The following is a 20,722-nucleotide window of genomic DNA, read 5'->3' as shown; positions in this document are numbered from 1 at the left end:
GGTGTCTGTCAACATTCTAAACAGTCCGGAGCGGCCGCCATCTTGTCTCTCGGTAGGATCGAGAGACAAGATGTGGTGAAAAACGAAGGGGGAAATGAAGGAAAGGGGGCAAGGTAGACCCCTCCTGACCCCCTAGGATTGATGAGGGGGATATTAAAGTGCCCCGCGGGGCCAAAAAAAAAAAAGAACATTTTTTTTGCGATTTTACGCCGTAGAGGCGCGTCCCGGTACGCTCACCGGGCAGCTCACCGGGCAGCTAACCGGGCAGCTAACCGGCAGTGTAGCTGTCAACATTGTAAACAGTCCGGAGCGGCCGCCATCTTGTCTCTCGGTAGGTTCGAGAGACAAGATGTAGTGAAAAAAGAAGGGGGAAATGAAGGAAAGGGGGCAAGGTAAACCCCTCCTGACCCCCTAGGATTGATGAGGGGGATATTAAAGTCCCCCGCGATTTTTCGCGGTAGAGGCGCTTCCCGGTACGCGAACCGGGCAGCTAACCGGCAGCGTAACGGGAGTCCGCCATCTTGTGTTTTTGGAGCGTCCGGTTCGCCTACCGGGTAGCGTCCCGGTAAGCGTAACAAGGGGAAAACCAAGAGAAACAGTAAAAAAAAAATGAAGAGAATAGATTTCCAGCAAACTTGGCAAAATTGTAGGGACTGTTTGTTTGATGTGCCTTTGCAAGGCCTCAAGATATGTGCACGTGTAGATTTTGTCTAATTAAGGTTAAAAAAATATATATATCTGTAAGCGTGCTCCGGCACGCTTACGTTACGGGTTTTGTTTGCGCTGCAGAGCCGATACGTCACGGTTATGCGACGCGTCATGAGGCGTCTCACGTGGCTACGTGATTCCCCCTCTGGTCTCCACTTGTATCATTAGCGCGGGGATGCCTCCGGGTCACCAGGCGCTTTATAAATCGCTAAATAAATAAATAAATAAATAAATAAAGAATATATTTTACAGCTATAGATATTAGCTTTTAAAAAACCAATGAAATTCACTGAAAAAACCATAGGTTATAGACCATATATAGTTAGGAATTTGCATTTACAAAACCTTGAAAATTCACTGAAAAAACCATAGGTTAGAGACCATATATAGTTAGCTGGACATTTTATTGACATAAAACCAATGAAATTCCATATATAGTTAGTTGCACTAACTATATATCGCGCACCCGCAATCCACTGCTGATGATGTCACATATTACATCATTCATGACATGGTCAGTGACATCACTGATGACATCACTGATGACATCTCAAATGACATCACTGATGACATCACTGATGACATCTCAAATGACATCACTGATGACATCATGACACACCAATACCAGTTACTACATACGCACTCACTGATTCCTACGTCTACACACACATTCACTCATTCACCCATACAATCACTCATACATACAGTCACTCATTATTACAACACTATCATATGCACTCATACACCTATGCAGACACTCACACACTGCCACTCATCCATGGAGTTACTCACACACCTAGTCAGTCCTGTAAAGAATCAATCACACTTCCATTTCCTCATCTATACAGTTAAACACAGAACACCATACTTCAGTGACATCACTGATGACATCTCAAATGACATCACTGATGACATCTCAAATGACATCACTGATGACATCATGACACACCAATACCAGTTACTACATACGCACTCACTGATTCCTACGTCTACACACACATTCACTCATTCACCCATACAATCACTCATACATACAGTCACTCATTATTACAACACTATCATATGCACTCATACACCTAGTCAGTCCTGTGAAGAATCAATCACACTTCGATTTCCTCATCTATACAGTTAAACACAGAACACCATACTTTTTCACACATATACTAACACATACTTACTCTCTTATACAATCACTGATACAAGTACACATTGATATGCACAGAGTCACACACCTCCCAGCCAGCCACACACACACTCAGTCTTCCATACATCCACTCATTCTTCAATATGTAAAACATATTTAAACTTTACAAAAACACACAGACACTAGATGATGTCATCAGTGATGTCATTTGAGATGTCATCAGTGATGTCATCAGTGATGTCATTTGAGATGTCATCAGTGATGTCATCAGTGATGTCACTGACCATGTCATGAATGATGTAATATGTGACATCATCAGCAGTGGATTGCGGGTGCGCGATATATAGTTAGTGCAACTAACTATATATGGAATTTCATTGGTTTTATGTCAATAAAATGTCCAGCTAACTATATATGGTCTCTAACCTATGGTTTTTTCAGTGAATTTTCAAGGTTTTGTAAATGCAAATTCCTAACTATATATGGTCTATAACCTATGGTTTTTTCAGTGAATATATATATATATATATTTTATTTTTATTTTTTTTAAACCGTAAGTGGTATATACATTTTTTACCAAGAAATGTATCTAATGCAAGCATTTTATCAAATTATACATATTTATTTACATGTACAATCATACGCTGTACATTTGTGTTTGAGTGCAGTGTTCATGTAGGAAAGAGATAGCTATTGAGTAGTCTTCTGAAGATAAGATAGTTATCTGGGGCTCTTATGTTTAGGTGTAATGAATTCGATAGTTTGTCTGCTTGAACAGAGAAATATGTTCCACCCATGGTTTTTATCCTGTGTTTTGGGGTTGTGAGGTGAGGTGACAATCTTGAGCGGAGGTTCCATTGTTGTATGTATTTGGAGATTTTATTCCTAAGAAAAGGTGATCCTGTTCTATGTTTTGGTTTGTAGGTGATACAAAGCACAATGAATTTGGACCTATGTAGAGCCCTAAAGACATTGGAGATATGGGATTGTTTCTTTACATGTAGGAGTAGTCTGGCAGCAGTGCTCTGAATGTGTTGTAATTTTTTCATAGTTGATAAAGATAATTCGTGGTAGAGGTCACTGGCATAATCAAGTTTAGACAGTCCAAGAGTAATAGTAACCTGGACGTTGTGTGGAAATCATAGGTGTGAGAAGATGCGTTGCAGAGTTTTCATGGTAATAAAGCTTGATCTTGCTAACTTGTCTACTTGGGAATTCATTGATAATTTGAAGTCCATGGTAATTCCAAGGTTTCTTACATTCTTAGATAATTTAAGAGGTTGTCCTAGATCTTCAGGCCAGGTGCAGTGTGGGTCATAATTTTACAAATCGCCACATGTGAGTATTTCTGTTTAGAAAGCATTCAAATTGAGGTGGCTCTATGTTATCCACTGATCAATGGCTCTGTGACAACAAAAGATTTTTGAGTTTTCAATGTATTTGGGGCTTCCCAGTTAAATAAGAAGGTGTGTGTCTTTTGCATAGTTATAGCTTGTGAGCTAACATTCATTGATCATTGCTGGTAATACCTTAATCAGACCCCCCAGGATATTGTGGCATAGGTTTGCAAATTTAGCGGCACACAAATTGAAATTTAGTGACATTATTGCAGCACTTTATTTTACTCGTTATCATTCCTTTTCAGTCCTAAATCAATGGAAACTGTTTTAGCAGAGTATTCCACTTTCAAATAGACATGTTTAAAGTGTCTGAGAGTATTTGTTTGCTATGCTAAGTCAAAGAGTCCTGTAATGGCTGGCAGCAACATTTTTCGCATGTTGCTGTCAGCCAATCGGAGAACTTGCAGGACTCTGACTTCCGCAGGAGCAATATGGCCCAAGGGAAACTAAGATCCCAAGGCCAATCATAACTCTCTACTTTTAAATTGGAGTGCCTGCGAGAGTCTAAGACACTCTTGCAAGCCTAAATGCATCCCATCTGGGTCCCTGAAACAACAAGAGAGGGGACGCATTGGTGCCCAACACTGCTTTCCGCTTCCTGTCTACTCTTGCCCCAGAACAGGGTGCAGACACCCCTACACTGACCGATGGCATCAACCCTTCCACTCTACCACCACCGACCCTGCTTACAAGCCTACATTATGGTTTCCTATAAATCGATTCTCTCCCGGCTGATCATGTACTCAAAACTGCGCAGTAAACAACAAGTCGCACACGTGATTATACTGACTGACCCCCTCTCGCCCCCTCCTCCAGGGCGCAAGTCCTAAAAAAAGAAGGGGCAGGACTAACCAAGTTACGTAGTTTGCAAGTGACGTCATAGTGGGTGCCACCATAGCACATGATGCCACAACACCAATATTTTATCACTGTCTTTTTACACAAGTTTCCTCAGAGGAGGTGGTGAGGTTTCAGAGAAGAGAAGCATGGAATTGTGAAAGAGTGCACGATTACAGTAAATCCCAGATACTGTTCATGGAGGGAGGGGTGCTTAGACCTGAAATTATTAAAGGTCTTTTATGAAATCCATGTTTGATGGAGTCACATGAACGGAGGGGCAATAGGTTTCCAAAGTATTGATGCAAAACCAGAATAGGGGGCAATCACAGTCCCTGCCATGCACAAGGTATCCAGTAACACCTCCATGTGTGTCCTCTGAACCCATGAAGCACCAGTGAACCAACAAACTGATACCCATCAAGGATTCCTCCTCAATATCATTAGTGGTTGTATCCCACGTCATCAGAGCGATATATTAACTTTGTACAGTGACAACCTGAGGCTGACTACTAGAAATCACTAGTTGCTTTTCTTGGGTTTGTCATGGTTTTGTTTGAACTCTGATGCATGTTGGGGAGGAATATAGTATTTGCACTTGCACAAATATTTGGGGCTTTGGTGTGTTGGGTGGGATAATGGTTCAGTCTACAATTATGTCACCTTGTAATAACAAGGTGTAGTAAATACGCTGGAAACTGCCAGATGTCTTGAGAGATTTATTGTAGATTACATGGATAATGGAGCCAGTATTAAACCATCCAGCTCCAACATACGCATATTTCTGGGAATGCAGCATTTGGTAATCGTTCCACCCAAGATATTGACCAACGGTTTATGGTCTGTTTGTAACAAAAATCGTTTACCCCACACATAAGAACGGAATTTATCAATAGCCCATGCATATGCCAAGAGTTCCTTTTCTATGACAGAATATTGTAATTCTGGAGCCCTCATTACTCTAGAAGCAAATCCTATTGTCCTTTCAACACCATCCTCTACTTGAGTCAAAGTGGCCCCCAAACCCACCTGACTGGCATCGACTGTCAAGCAACAAGGTAGGCTCGGGTCAAAGGGTTTCAGTATGGAACTTTCACCTAACCTGTCTTTAACTTCTTGGAAAGCCAACACACATTTGTCACTCCACACAAAGTTGCTTCCTTTTTTTAATAAGTTGCATAATGGGGTATAAACCTGGAGTAATACTCACAGAGTCCTAAAAGAGACTTTACACCTGTTTTGTCTGTGGGAGTGGCAGCATTGGAAATGGCATCTAAAAGTAGGGCCTGGGCTTGATTCCGTCTTGGGTGAGAATGTGTCCTAAATATTCTACTTTTGTGCACAAAAACTTACACTTTTCCAATTTTAAAACAACACCAAGATCTTGAAAAAGACTCAATACTTTACTTAAAATTAAGTCATGTGAATGAGAATCCTTTGCAAAAATGAGCACGTCATCTTGGAAAACCAACACCACGTCAACCCTTCTGAGGATGTTACTCATTACTCGTTGAAACACCAACGCAACGGATACCAATCCAAATGGCATACGTTGATATTGGAACATCCCCAGAGGAGAGACAAAAGCTGTGAGATGACGTGACTCCGGATGCAGTTCGATCTGGTGATAGGCGCTAGCCAGATCAAGCTTTGTAAAAAATTTGGCACCCTTTGTGGACGCAAAAAGATCTTGGATTTTAGGCAGGGGATGTGAATCAACCTAAATTTCTTTATTCACAGACCTCAAGTGTACACATACTCGAAGTTGTCCACATCTCTTCCTGGACACGACCAAGGGTGATAGCCAAAGGGATGACTCTGCTGGTTTAATAACTCCTTTCTCGCATAGTTTTTTTTAACTCATTGTCTAAATCTTCCCTTACACTATACGGTACACCTCTCATTTTATGTTTTACAGGTAATGACCCTTCCTTGACAATTATTTTGTGTTAAAATCCCTTTATTTTACTGAGTTTCCCTCTAAAAACAGACGGGAATTCCTTTTGAAGAGACTGAACTTCATCAGAACATTCAACAACAAGGACTTGATCTTTGGTTCCCGGTCTCAAAATCATCTTAAAGAGACCCTGGTGGAACCACCCTCATATATTCAGACCTTTAATGGCAACATAGATCTTACCTCTAATTCTCCTCCTTCTTCAAAATAACCCAGAAGGTCAATCTTCCGGCCCTCATATGATACCGGCGTGCGGTCAGGTGGAAGAAGAGGTTGTGTAGCTTTCCATGTTTTATCGAAAAGCTTTTGCGTTATCATAGTTATCTTAGCACCCGAATCAACCAAAGTTTCATACATTTAGACCCTACCTGAATATCTACTATGGGATACACACAATCTTTAGGATCTCCTTCAATAACTTCATCTTGCATAAGATCAGTGACAACAGAGACAACTGGGGAAGACTCTGAATCAATCATACACACAGTAGGTTTCTTAAAACTCTTTTGCCCTTTCAATTTGAGACAAACTTTAGCGAAGTGCCCAACCTTTTTACAGTAATTGCAAGTAACGTTGGAAGCCGGACAACGGGAACCTTTGGGTGAGGTAAGTTACCACATCTTATACAAACATTGGTATCTGTAACATTGTACTTGGACGACTTAGATGACTTAGCTGGGTTGAAGTTGTTAGACTTAACAGGTTTCTTAGTTGTCTTGAGAGAGGAATTAAGGTTGATGGCATTTATGAGTTCAATACTTTTTTCTTCCAACTCTTTTAAAGAAACCATAGATATCTTGATACTCTTAGCTACCTTTATGGTTTCATCAAGAGAAGGATCACCCATAGAAAGTAATTTTTGTCTTATGTTTTTGTCCTTACAATGACAGACAAATTGGTCCCTAATAAGCTGGTTGGTGAAGTTTTCATACCTACAGTCCCCAGCTAATTTCCTTAGAGTAGATATATAAGAGTCAACATCTTCGTTATCAGATAGTTTTTTCTTGAAAAACTTGTGCCTGAGAACCATGAGGCTAGGTTGTTGGTCGAAGCGTAGTTTAAGTTTCTGCACAGTTTCACAATACACATCATTTAAAGGAGGATCACTCTCTGGAAGATCAGGAAGGTGTTTAATGACAGATCTCCCTTCAAAGCCCAGAGAGGGTAGTAACAAATATTTCTTCCTATCAGCAGCAAATCTGGATGCACCTATTGCTCCTAGGTAAGTTTCAAAGGCATCGTGCCATACTTCCCACCTTATTGTAGGATCACCAGGAGTATCAAGGAAGGAAGGCGGAGGATTAACAGATTATAAAGCATACATTGAGGAAAAAAAGAATATCAGATGAAGGAATAAAATAAAACTGAATTGAGAGATTGTTGATGATACTTGACAAATCACTAGTAATGTACACAAAAATGTTATAAAATTTATTAAAACGTACTATTAAAATTACAGAAACTAGTTATAGCACACCGTTTTGCTGTGTGCATCAGCACATGAGTGAACGATAAGTACAAGATACCTTGCAGACTGTTTAGGTGTAAAAAAAAAAATCACTGAGGACACACACAAAATGAGCTGTGTGTATCAGTAAGAGGTGTGACGCAAAGAAATAAGCTGCTTGTACAAATCTAAATACTGCTGTGCGTGTCAGCAAGATTAGGTAAGTACGAATGCTGCTGTGCGTGTCAGCGAGATACAATGGAAGCTCTCTCTGCCACGTACTTGAGGCTGAGCCGGCTCTGAATGTTGCAAGTAACAAAGCTATAAAGGAGATGATGCTGTAGTTGCTAGGGAAGCGAGCTCCAATCACGTGAAGAGACAGCTGATGTCTCCGTGGACAGCTGGCTAATAGCATTAGTAGGAAGGACGATAACACGATGACCAGACAGCCAATCACAAGGAGTATGACGTAGGCAGGAACGTTGGACGAAATCACTGTTGAGGAGCGATGTAATCTGAAGAATGGAAATACGTAGAGATCAGAACCACGAAGACGGTGACTGTAGTTATGGAAGACGTAACAGGTAGAGAACATACAGTTGATGCTTCTAAAATGTCGATTCTTTTAAATGATGCACATGAAATCAACGCGTTGTAGTGATGACTCAAATAAGTTTGGAGAAAGTCTAGACATCAAAAACAGCAGACGATTATACTCCATAAACTGTTTATAAAAGCGGGGTGAGAGCAAAGTACGTAGGGTAGGATGACAAAATATTTATAATAAATAGTCCTACCATTGAGTGAAACAAACACTTGGTTGATGAAGTGGAGATGTAGCACGAAGATTTCAAGAAGACAGACTAAATAAAGTTGTCTGTATGTCGAGTCTTGTGAAGAACGATGTCTTGAGGATTTCTCAGGGCTAAAATAACACGGAGGTTGAAGTAGTAGCCAGGCACGCTGGGTTGTCCATGTAATCAAGCCGGTCGCCAATAAAATGTAGTAAATACGCTGGAAACTGCCAGATGTTTTTGAGAGATTTCTTATAGATTACATGAATAAAGCAGCCAGTATTAAACCATCTAGCTCCAACAGACTTCAGCTCACGAATAACTCTTACACATTCTTATGTAACTAAGCACCACTAGAATACTCTTAAAGCAGTACTACACATGAGAACACGTGATTAACATCACAGCTTACTAGACAAGGTAACTGCAGAGGGTTGGGCCCGGCAATTAGGAGTATTACACTAACCAATCGTGTCTGTATTTAAATTACTGGACCAACACTACCGTTTGTAGCATTACAGCAGGGTTGCAAATAGCGTTTCACCAAAATTGTGAAGTACAAGGACACAAGGGACCAAATTGATTCTGGTACTTTATGTTCAGAACTGGTGACTCCACATCTTAATTCGTTGCCACATGAATCACCTATGATTCAGACAGAAGAGTGCCAATTTATAAAGCCAAAATGTCTTTATTTTACATTTCTCCTGTCTCCACTTCAGTTTACATTAAGGCTATGTCACAGATTTATGAACAAAGAAATCTTGTGTAAAATCTCAACTTATTCAAATTGTCTTCTCCCTTAGATGTCAAAGATTAGGCTTTTACCAACCACGTATCACGTAAGGTTTTTTTTATTTTATACTTTGTCAACATCACCACCTTTATGGACTTGAACTATTAAAAAATGGCATGTAAAACAAATCCCCAGTAGGTTTTACATGACAAAATAACCTGGAGACTTATTTTTTTATCGAAGTCACAAGCATCTTTCTGCTCTCCTTTTCACCATTATCAGTGATTTTACGAAGAGGACATTATTTCCTACATTCCTGAACTTGTCAAGTTTATTATATTTGCTTCATTGTCAGTTTGGTAATAATTATTTCGCATCTCCTCAGCGACTGCTACAAAAAACTTAATATAAGTCACTCTCTAATTATAAAGAAAAGGGTGTACTTAGGGTCTCAGGGAAATAATCGTTGACAATAAAATTCATGATCACGTGCCCTTCTTGCTTGGATATATTGCAACCTCTGTATTGGAGAGACATAACTAATGCTGGAGAAAAGAGGGTTTCTTCTACTTTGCAAAGGGATTTTGGAGATTAAGGTACAGACCAGCCTTCCTCGCTTTCATGTAGTGTTGTATAAAATGTGTATTCCTATGGGCCCTAAGGTTTCTTCAAACTTAATGGTGCTCTTTAATGTGTCTGTTTGAATTCAGATATCTCTGAAATGTTGCTCATAGTGGAGTGATGGTTGTCTTATGGTCGCATTTAAAGTCATTGTAAAGTACTTATAATATACTGAGCAGTTGCCTGGAACCCTAGAACCTACAATGTGGGTGCTTCTTTTTTTGTTATTCTTAACCAGGTTATAATGTTGAAATTTCTTGGCCGACTAGTACAGATAGAATATGACTTCCTCTCATCACACCACAAAAAAAAAAGTTAGGTAGGTTTCCGCTCAAACAAGTAGAGTAGGTTTTATTTGCAGCACTTTAGACCTTTTTATTGTCAGTTTTCTTCGTTTCCAGGTCTGAGCACTTTCTAAACTCCTCTTAGAATAATCTGCAGCATAATTCTATAAATAACCACGTGAGGGCGATATACTACTAAGGAAACAGTATCTATTATTGAAGGAAGACCATCGGATTACGATCTAATTGTTTCCCCACATTTAAAATATCTGTGCCATTGAGAACGCAGATATAAATCCCGGCATGGATCACATAATTTAAATTTTGAGGACCGTTTTGTAAAAATCGTGGCATTTTTACAAAATGGTCGATTTCGCGATTTGTTTTTTGCAAACCGCAAAATTGCAAAATCCTGGAGGGTCTGCTTAATGTAGATGTTGAAAAGATGGGTGACGCTTGCTCTTGTGAAGTATAGTTTGGATGAGAAAGGGGGATTATGGATGAAATTTGTCCTGTTTTAAAGGTAGGATGTGATCCAGTCGTGAGTAGTCCGCTCTATGCCAGCTTCGTTAAATCTTTGGATTAGAGTGTCATGGTCAGCTGTGTCAAAGGTATCTGAAAAGACCAAAGAAAAGCAGTGCAGCAACCCTTTTCTGGTCTACTGTATTTTTAAGGTAATCTCAGGTGGCAATGAGGACAGATTCTGTGCCTCTTCCTGGATGGAATCCAGTTTGGAAGTCGGAAAGTATAAAGCTACCTTCACTAACTTGGGACATCTGTGTGAATGCTGCTCTTTCTATCAGTTCAGTTCATTAGTCTTTATTTCGAAATAAAATTAATAAAAGACAGCATACAATACATGAAATATTAAAATAGAGCATCATCGCTGTTTAAAAAGTTATTAAACATTTGAAAAAGACTATACAATATAAGAACTTACTACATTAATGTTTAAAATGTATCAGGTATTCAATTTTCTAATACGAATCAACCAGGCCCCGCCTAAGAACTTGGCCACACCAACCACCACGAGCTCAGATCTAATGGTGTGAAATTTCCACAAAGCTTCAAGGTGTCCCCTGCTATTCAATCCACTACATAGGGGTTGGAGCCATTTTGAACGCAGCACTTGATAGGCTGGGCAAGCAAAAAACAGATGGCCAGTGCTCTCTACATGATCCGGGCACCAAGGACATTTGTTATCTGAATTACCAGACCACTTAGCAGTAAATGCATTAATGGGGAGTGATCCGACGCGGAATTGATCGAACAATTTCCTATCCAGAGTTTTACAAATCACATCCCAATAAGGCTCAAGAAAGGGTGTCAGTTTATGTCAGCTCTTTCTATCAGTTTGCCCAGGAAAAATCCATTTGTAATTGGTCTGGAATTGTCTGGGTCATACAGGTCCTGGTTTGTTTTCCTTATGTCTGGGTCATGCAGGTCCAGGTTTGTTTTCCTTATTACTGGATGTATGTATGCCTTTTTTAAGTCTTCAGGAAAGATTCCTGTAGTTAATTAATTATTGATTGTTTTTCTCAATGGTGTAGAAGCAGGGGTAGTTAGAAAAATGTTCTTGAAGATTTGTGTTGGACAAAGTCCAGATCTGCAGTTGGCTGACCCGCTTGCTTTGATCAGGTCCAAAAATGTACTTTGTCATAGTTGTTTGAAACAATGCAGAGGCTGGGATAGCCTACTGTTGGTGGGGATTGTTGGAAATGGATTGGCGCTAGTGGTTTTTCTTTGTGTTAAATAGTACATTCTTGAGTCACAGTGTGTGCTGATGACCTAAAATATGATATCCACATGGCAAATTCCCAAGTCTGATATGGACCCGGTGACCCCAACCTCCTGGGCCACTTAATTTATTTATCGGAAGGAGGGCACATGGACAATAGCCAACATATATGGAGAGAGCATTGATGGTATTTGGACCTGGCTTGTACTCCTTAAAACTTGGAAATAAAAAGCAAATTTAACAGAGTTTTTGATTATTAATATCTTAACCTACGATGATGGCAAGTCAGAAGAATAATCCAACTGGCAAATCGGCTATTGGGTCATCTGGTCATAACTTGCGTATAACCAGCATGTTAGTGATTACAAACCTCTACAATGACAAACATTTTAAAATTTGAATGACAGATCAGAATTTCATGTGTTTGACTACTGCACACTGCATTATCAATGATTATACTTTCAGAATTTCTTTTTGCCAATTGAAAATGAGAATTTGTACAATATGTAAACTGGTTCCATGTTTAAATATCGATAACGAAAATATAGTTTACAAAAATATAGATGTAAAAATATTGATTACAAAAATATCGACTCCCTATACTTAAACAGGTAAGTACAATAATATTGACTCAAAAATATAGATGTAAAAAATATCGATGTAAAAAATATCGACTTTAATAAATAATATAACTTAAATAAAATAATTAAATAATATTACTATTATTAACAAAATAAATTAAATTACATTTATATTTTAACTATTTATAACAAATAAACTTAATTTAATCAATATAAACATAATAAATGTGTACATATACATATATTTTCTTAAATACATTTTACTATTATCTTTATTTAATTTTTAAACTTTAATAATTATATAAAAATCAAATAAACACATATATAAAACATTTTGAATAAAATAAACTATTCTATACTTAATTAACACGTTAAAGTATTAAAAAATAATAATACATACATTTAATAACAAAATAAAAACATTAGTAGTTAAAACATTTGATAGCGAAGGGGTAAAAATTACTATTCCCACTCCAGTGAGTGCAACAGTAGGGAAAGCGCTGGATAGCGTAGGGGTAAAAATTACTATTCCCACTCCAGAGGGTGCAACAGTAGGGAAAGCATTGGATAGCGTAGGGGTAAAAATGACTATTCCCACTCCAAAGGGTGCAACAGTAGGGAAAGCGTTGGATAGCGTAGGGGTAAAAATTACTATTCCCACTCCAGTGAGTGCAACAGTAGGGAAAGCGTTGGATAGCGTAGGGGTAAAAATTACTATTCCCACTCAAGAGGGTGTAACAGTAGGGAAAGCGTTGGATAGCGTAGGGGTAAAAATTACTATTCCCACTCCAAAGGGTGCAACAGTAGGGAAAGCGTTGGATAGCGTAGGGGTAAAATTTACTATTCCCACTCCAGTGAGTGCAACAGAAGGGAAAGCGTTGGATAGCGTAGAGGTAAAAGTTATTATTCCCACTCCAAAGGGTGCAACAGTAGGGAAAGCGTTGGATAGCGTAGGGGTTAAAATTACTATTCCCACTCCAGTGAGTGCAACAGTAGGGAAAGCGTTGGATAGCGTGGGGGTAAAAATTACTATTCCCACTCTAAAGGGTGCAACAGTAGGGAAACCGTTGGATAGCGTAGGGGTGAAAATTACAATTCCCACTCCAAAGGGTGCAACAGTAGGGAAAGCGTTGGATAGCGTAGGGGTAAAATTTACTATTCCCACTCCAGAGAGTGCAACAGAAGGGAAAGCATTGGATAGCGTAGGCGTAAAAATTACTATTCCCACTCCAGAGGGTGCAACAGTAGGGAAAGCGTTGGATAGCGTAGGGGTAAAAATTACTATTCCCACTCCAGTGAGTGCAACAGTAGGGAAAGCGTTGGATAGCGTAGGGGTAAAAATGACTATTGCCACTCCAGAGAGTGCAACAGTAGGGAAAGCGTTGGATAGCGTAGGGGTAAAAATTACTATTACCACTCCAGAGGGTGCAACAGTAGGGAAAGCGTTGGATAGCGTAGGGGTAAAAATTACTATTCCCACTCCCAAGGGTGCAACAGTAGGGAAAGCGTTGGATAGCGTAGGGGTAAAAATTACTATTCCCACTCCAGTGAGTGCATTAGTAGGGAAAGCATTGGATAGCGTAGGGGTAAAAATTACTATTCCCACTCCAAAGGGTGCAACAGTAGGGAAAGCGTTGGATAGCGTAGGGGTGAAAATGACTATTCCCACTCCAGTGAGTGCAATAGTAGGGAAAGCGCTGGAACCCAAAACAATACAAAAACATACTATCACATTTTTTATTACATTTAATTTCCAATATAAACATAATTAATATATACATTAAAATATATTATTATTAACAAAGATAATTAAAAAAAAAATAATTACACATCATTTAACACTATAATATCCACCACACACACCAACAATTATTTACACAATTACATTTAATATTTACTAATTAATTAATGAAAATGTATGTATTGTTTTATTAATTAATCAAATAATTAATTGCCAGCTTTCACACCATATACACTTATAAACACCACAACACAAACCTAACATTAATTATACATTTACAATTACTAATTACTAATTAATTAATGGTAATTAATTGAAAAAGTATTTAATAATTAATCAATAACAAATTAATTACTTCACACCATTTACACATATAAACTCCACAACACACACCTAAAATTAATTAAACAATTAACATAATTAATTAATAATTGACTTATTGAAATTAATTAACAACTAAGTATTAAACAATTATTAATAAATTAACACATTAATTAATCAATTAATTTTATATAATTAAATGACTTCCCACCCTATTCCCCTATAAACCCACAACCCGCTATGGAACTATTAGCACAAATTTCAACATAAAATACATTAACAACTAATACAATTCCTCAACATATATTAAAATGACAAACAATTCTTATTAAAAACACTAAAATACATAACATTATTAAAAAATTGATATTTTTGTAAACTATATTTTTGTAAACGATTTTTATTACAACTATATTATTGTTATCGATATTACTTACCTGTCAGTCGATATTCTGGTCAAACAATATTTTTGATGTCGATATTTCTTCAACTCAATATTTCTGCTGGGATATTAATGTAACACGATATTTCTCCGTCGATATTCCTACTCTGCACCATGTAATCTCAATGGAAAGATTCACAAAGAAAGTGTTAATTCCACACATATAGGTATGAGTCTATGCTTGAGTGTAGATTTAACCATGAAAATCACTAGTTTTCCATGGGTAAAACCAGAACCCTTCTGTGAATACCATTTTCACAATACCAAATCTGAACATACACATTTGTTCATGCTAATATTTCTGAGTACTGCACTCCACATTTTTCTCCCCAGGCTAGCTGCAATTTTGGCCATGTTCCTGTCCCTTTCCAAACTTATAAACAGATTTTCTTCTGCTCTTGACTATTTTTGGAGTGGAACTTCTTGGAAAACATATTCACAGGTTTTTGTGTGTGCACCACTTCATCCCAGACCAAGAACCATGGATCTCCTCCTAAAGAAGCAGATTTAAAATCAATTGTTCCAATGTTAGCAACTATATTTGAAAGAATTTGAAATTAGGCCTTCTGCTGGCATTAATGATGCCATTGGTGAAGTTATATGAAATATCCCCAGAGACGTCACCTGTGGTGCGATATGTGAGGTCATGAGCACTTCACTGGGGAGTGCTGATTTTTTAGCCCACCATAACTGGGGAACGTCAGTGGTTTGCAGGGTGTTGATGCTTAGAATATAGATTATTCACTGTTATTAGCAGGTGATTATAGTGCCCATGAACAAAAGCATTCGTTGAATAGCTTTAGTTGCTCTGACACCTGTGTGGCAGCTGAACAGTTCATGATAATTTACCTGGAAGGCATTACCTTTTAGCTACGCCAAGGTAGACCGCTCTTAGAAAACATTGCAAGGGATGCAGTACTACAGAGGTGGGGGCAAAATTAATAATCATTTCAAGGAAAGTATGCAGTAGAAAAAGTGGCAAAAGTATTGAAACTGAGATAATGGTTGGAAAAAGTACTTAATCTAGAGAAACGTGCCACTTACGTCTACCTCTGATGTAGGGTGCTGTCTGAAGAGCAGATGGCAGTTTTGCTCATTGATGGGTTTATTTTTTCCAATAGTTGTAATAGACTATGAACAGTGTGTCCTAAACTCCTATTCACTGACAATATTTAAAGATTTTTTGTTGGAAATTGTTGCCATAGATACACAGAACTCCTTTATATATCTTCTCTTCCTTCATACCCCCCTCAGGTGATCACATAGAGGTTCATTCCATGGAGACAGGTTTAAATAAGATTTTCATTTTAGTGGGATACATGTTAATCTATTTTTCACTTAAAATTATAAGTATAGTTGGATGCTGTGAGATTATGACCAATGAAAATGCACCACATCTGTTTACCCTTTCCAAAGTTGAAGATCTGTTAATATAACTTACGCAAACAAAAGTCGCCACACAATCACAAACGGCAATCCACATGGTAAAGCGAGGTATTTGTTGTGGTGCAATCCCTGCACGAAGAAAGATATCATAGGAATAAAAGTAGATCTGAAAAACAAAAGTAAAAAAGTATTGAAAATTAGAAAAAGTGATAGCCAGGGTCAACAGATTTGCACTTTTGCACATGGATCTTAGTTCAGTGACACTGCCCGCTTGCACATCTAAGTGGACAACATTGTCTCAATGGTCACTTGAATATGACAAGATTGTTCCGATGAGCACCTCCGTCGAATGGCGTTGTTCACATGTGTACTTTTGTGATTATATTATTTACATGTGAGCCTGAGTGTGAAGCCATTATCCATGTAAGTGCCTCACTGTGGACCTATTATCAAAATATGCACCTTTATGTGTCAGCCCTGTCCACATTTGCTCAACAGTGGGAAGTCACTTTCATCATGTGCGCATGCATGGTGACATTCCACACCTGTGCACTGGAGTATGATAACATTGCAGATGAATTTCTGAATGTTCTGGTATTACACACATAAAACTGAGTGGGAATATATTGGAAATGTGTACCTGAGATTGATGTCATTACACATGTGAAACTGTGCAGGATGAAATTGGAAATATTCACGTGGGTGTGCTGGCACTTCACGCAATACATTTGAGTTTGATGGCTCGATGGCTGCATGTGACCTGAATGGGATGGCAATTCACACACATACAACAACATGCAATGGTAATATTCACATGCACAGGAGTGCAATGTTACCAGGCAAGGACAACTAAATGCCACCACAATGTTCGTTTGTGCACCTATGCATGACAAACTGATACCATGATAACTAATTTTCAACATGTGTGCCTGAATATGAAGTTATTGATTAAACGTGATCTAGAGAACAAACCCATTGCCCACATTGTGCACCTTAAGTTGATGCATTGTCTAGTGTATATATATAAATGTAATGGTACATTTAGCATGCCTACACTTGATTGTGACAGCATTCTGACATGTGCACCCGCAAATGACAACACTGTACACTATTACCAAAGAGTAACGTCATTGTCCACATCAGCAGCTGAAAATGAAGACATGTGGGGTTACGTAGACAACTTTTACTCGTGATTAATTTACACATGTAATTTACTCTTCCACATTTGAGTAACTTTACTGTCAGTCAATCAATCATCGAAGCTTGTTTAGTTTGGCTTGTCACCCCAGGGGGTTTCCAGGCACTGTGGGGTTGAGCTATCCTCAGTTGGAGAGAGGTGGAGGTCGAAGAGCCAGGACTTCAGCAGCTTCCTTAATTCCCTCAGGAAGGGAACCGTGAGTAGGTGGAGGTCATTCCAGGACTTGGCAGCGAGGAAGGAACAGGAGCGCCTGGGCTAAGGTCAGGGAGGAGGAGCAGGGCTCATTTGTCAAACGGTGGAAAGTCAGGCAGTTGATGATGTAGGTGGGTCCAGTTTTGTAGAGGGCTTTGGAGGAGTGAATGAGGAGCTTGAAGAGGCATCTTTTCTGAACGGGGAGACAGTGGAGGGCTTTGAGGTGAGAGGTGATGCTGGATCTTCTAGGAAGATCAAGTATGAGTCTTGCTGCCTACATCTGGATGATTTGGAGGTGGTGTAGGAGTTCTTTGGTGGTTCCAGCACAGAGAGCATTGCCATTGTTGAGTCCACTGGAGATTATGGACTGTGTTACTGTCTAGCTGGTTGAGATGGAGATCTAGTGGAAGAGACAGGGTTGATCTGTTGTTTCATGGTGAGGTGCGCATCCAGGATGATTCTGAGGTTGCGGGCATGATCAGTCCAGGTATCATCCCAGGGGGAGGACTTGGTTCCAAAGGGATGACCTCTGTCTTGTCCAAGTTGAGTTTATGTCAGTTGGTTTTCATTCAGTTGGCGATGTTGGTCATGGTGGTTTGAACATTGAGTCTTGTGGTGGCTGTGTCTCCTGTGAAAAATAGGACCATCTGGGTGATGTTGGTGTAGGAGACAATCGGGTGCAGGAGATGTTGGCCAGAGGACTCAAGGTGGTGTTGAAGAGTGTGGGGCTGATTGAGGAGCCCTACATTTGGCAAGTCACAAAATCTGAATGTAAAGTTACTCAAAAGTGTTGACTTCTACATCTCGACTCCTTGAAAAGGGGATTGGGGCCAAATTTACTAGTGCAAGTTACTACTGCAAAAAAGAAACAGTAGTAAGTCCAGCACCTTACATGTTCAACCACTGATACTGCAAAAGCCTCCTATAAAAAATAATAGACTCACAGGCTTAAAATTAGGTCCTTTAGGAAATAATTTTAGAATAAATTAAATTATTTAAAATAGTTAAATATGCAAATAAATGTTATATTATGCTGATTTGTAGAGCACACTATCACCAGGGATTGTATTCTAGTGCTGAGCACTAAGCACACTTAGGGCTTACTGGAACTACTCGAAAAGCCAAGTCTTCAGCTTCTTGCGTAATTCAAGAAGTAAGGAGGAGGTTCCTATGTGTAGGGGCAGGTTGTTGCACGCTTTAGGATCAATGAAGGAGAAGGCCGGACTGCTGGATCTGGTTTTCCATATGTGTGGAATTTGTGCAAGAAGGAGTCCAGACCAGCAGAGGTGTCTGTAAGGTTTGTTTTGAGGTTTGTTGAGTCAGTGTTATGTAGGTCCATGTAAGTGTGGGTAGGAGTTTTGCTCATTTATGAATAGGGAGCCAATGTACGTCCCTCATTTGTGGTGTGATGTACATCATGGGAGGCTGAGAGTGAATCTGGCTGCTGACTTGTGAACTGCCTGCAACCTTCTGGTGAATTTTTGTTGATCTCATCATAGAGCGTGCTCCCACAGTCAGACTTGCTTGTGACTAGGTTGTACATGATGGTTTTCTGGGGACTGATTTAGAGCTACTTAAAAAACTTCCTAGCATCTTCATGGTATGGAAGCATGAGGAAGTGATGGCTCTGAATTGGCCTGTCATATTAAATTTGCTGTTGATAATGATCTCAAGATTCTTGGCTTGGTTGATAGGGGTGGGTTTTGGACCTACCTCTGTTGACCACCAGGTGGGATCCCACTGTGATGTGCTATTCCCAAAGATCATGATTTTGGTCTTGTTGAAGGCCAGTTTTAGACAGTTGATCTTCATCCAGTTGGTGATGTCAGCCATGGAGAAATTTAACTTGATCCCGGTACTGGGCGACTTGCCCATGAGGAGAGAATGAATTGTGTGTCATCATCGGTCTTGGAGAGGAAGTTGATATTATGATAGTGGATAATGCCAGTTAGAGGCATCATGTAAGCATTGAAGAGGGATGGGCTCAGGGAGGGTCCTTGTGGAACTCTTTAGATGAAGTTATAGGCATCCTGTTGTGTGTCAATTTAGATACCATATATAGGTTTCCCGACTTATGCTCTTATATAGGCACAATTCCCGTTGCCCTTATTTAGGCATAGCAATCCAACCCTTATTTAGACATTATCCATGCGAACGAAATACAGGCATGGTCACCTACATCCGTCCAACTACATCACAACGAGTTCTTGAAAACCAGACAGTTAACCCTTTAGGACTTACCCTTGCCTGGATTATTGACTTCTCCAAGAACTCATTTATTTTGCATGAACATCTATTCTTTAGGAGTTCATTTATGACGTTCCTATGCCCGACTTTTAAGTCAATACTGGCATTCCTAAAACACCTTCAAGGTATAAATATACCTTCACTTGCCATGGCAAACTATGGCAAGTTCGGAAGGAGATCGAGTCCCGGCCTATCATCCGCCTCGCAGAGAATCCAGCTCGAGTGTTTCTGACTCCCCTTGTGGGGTGTTAGAGATCGAGACCTAGACCCGGAAAGAGATTCCAACCTCTCTCATTCTAAGGTATGGAGCGGACTAAAACCTAGAGGGACTTTTGGCACATCTTGGCAACACCAATCTAAACTATGGCCAAACTAAATGATAGCGATACAGCATCTACTTCTCAACTCGTACTACACTTAGGTTAGGTACACTGGGGTAGAACTAGCTAGAAGAACCAGTTGAGTATTTATGCTTTAGCCTATGTTATTTATGTATGTATTTTATGAATATCTGTCATAGCTACAAGTCATATTATTTTATCTTCCTGCTAATGCTGTATGTATCATACTTCGCATTCTGTCTTACGATTGTAGAAGTTCATATCTCTTGCACGAGAAATAAGACTGTTCAATTAACCCTTTTTATTGAAATGCCTATCTATCTATTTCTGTGTAACTCTGTAGAAATGAAGCATGCACGATTAACTGAGTGAAACTGTTATCTATTGTTTCCACGATTCTGAGACTGTTATGATTCTGAAGGGAAACAAAGTTGTCATGTTTATGCGGTTTGTGGAGTAGTGTGGCTCACTGGTTAGAGGCGGCAGGCCTGAGAGCAGAAGTCAGCCCGGGACCAGGGTTCAATTCCCGACGCGGCAGGGTCGTGGACCTTGGTCAGCGGACTCGATAATTCTTGCTTCGGTGCTTACTATAATCAGGGGTTCCACT

General features: G+C 39.4%; 1 protein-coding gene across 1 annotated transcript in view; it reads right to left on the bottom strand.

Annotated features, from left to right (window-relative positions):
* The window catches only part of LOC144792662 (solute carrier family 2, facilitated glucose transporter member 5-like), an 842,308-nt gene that overhangs the window by 404,453 nt on the left and 417,133 nt on the right, over positions 1-20,722 (bottom strand). Inside the window, exon 9 of the mRNA XM_078667809.1 lies at positions 16,193-16,303. Coding sequence (XP_078523935.1) covers positions 16,193-16,303 — 111 coding nt within the window. The remainder of the gene's footprint in view (positions 1-16,192; positions 16,304-20,722) is intronic.

Source organism: Lissotriton helveticus, chromosome 11 (genome assembly GCF_964261635.1).
Source record: "Lissotriton helveticus chromosome 11, aLisHel1.1, whole genome shotgun sequence".
NCBI lineage: Eukaryota > Metazoa > Chordata > Amphibia > Caudata > Salamandridae > Lissotriton > Lissotriton helveticus.
This window is presented reverse-complemented; position numbering and strand designations above follow the sequence as displayed.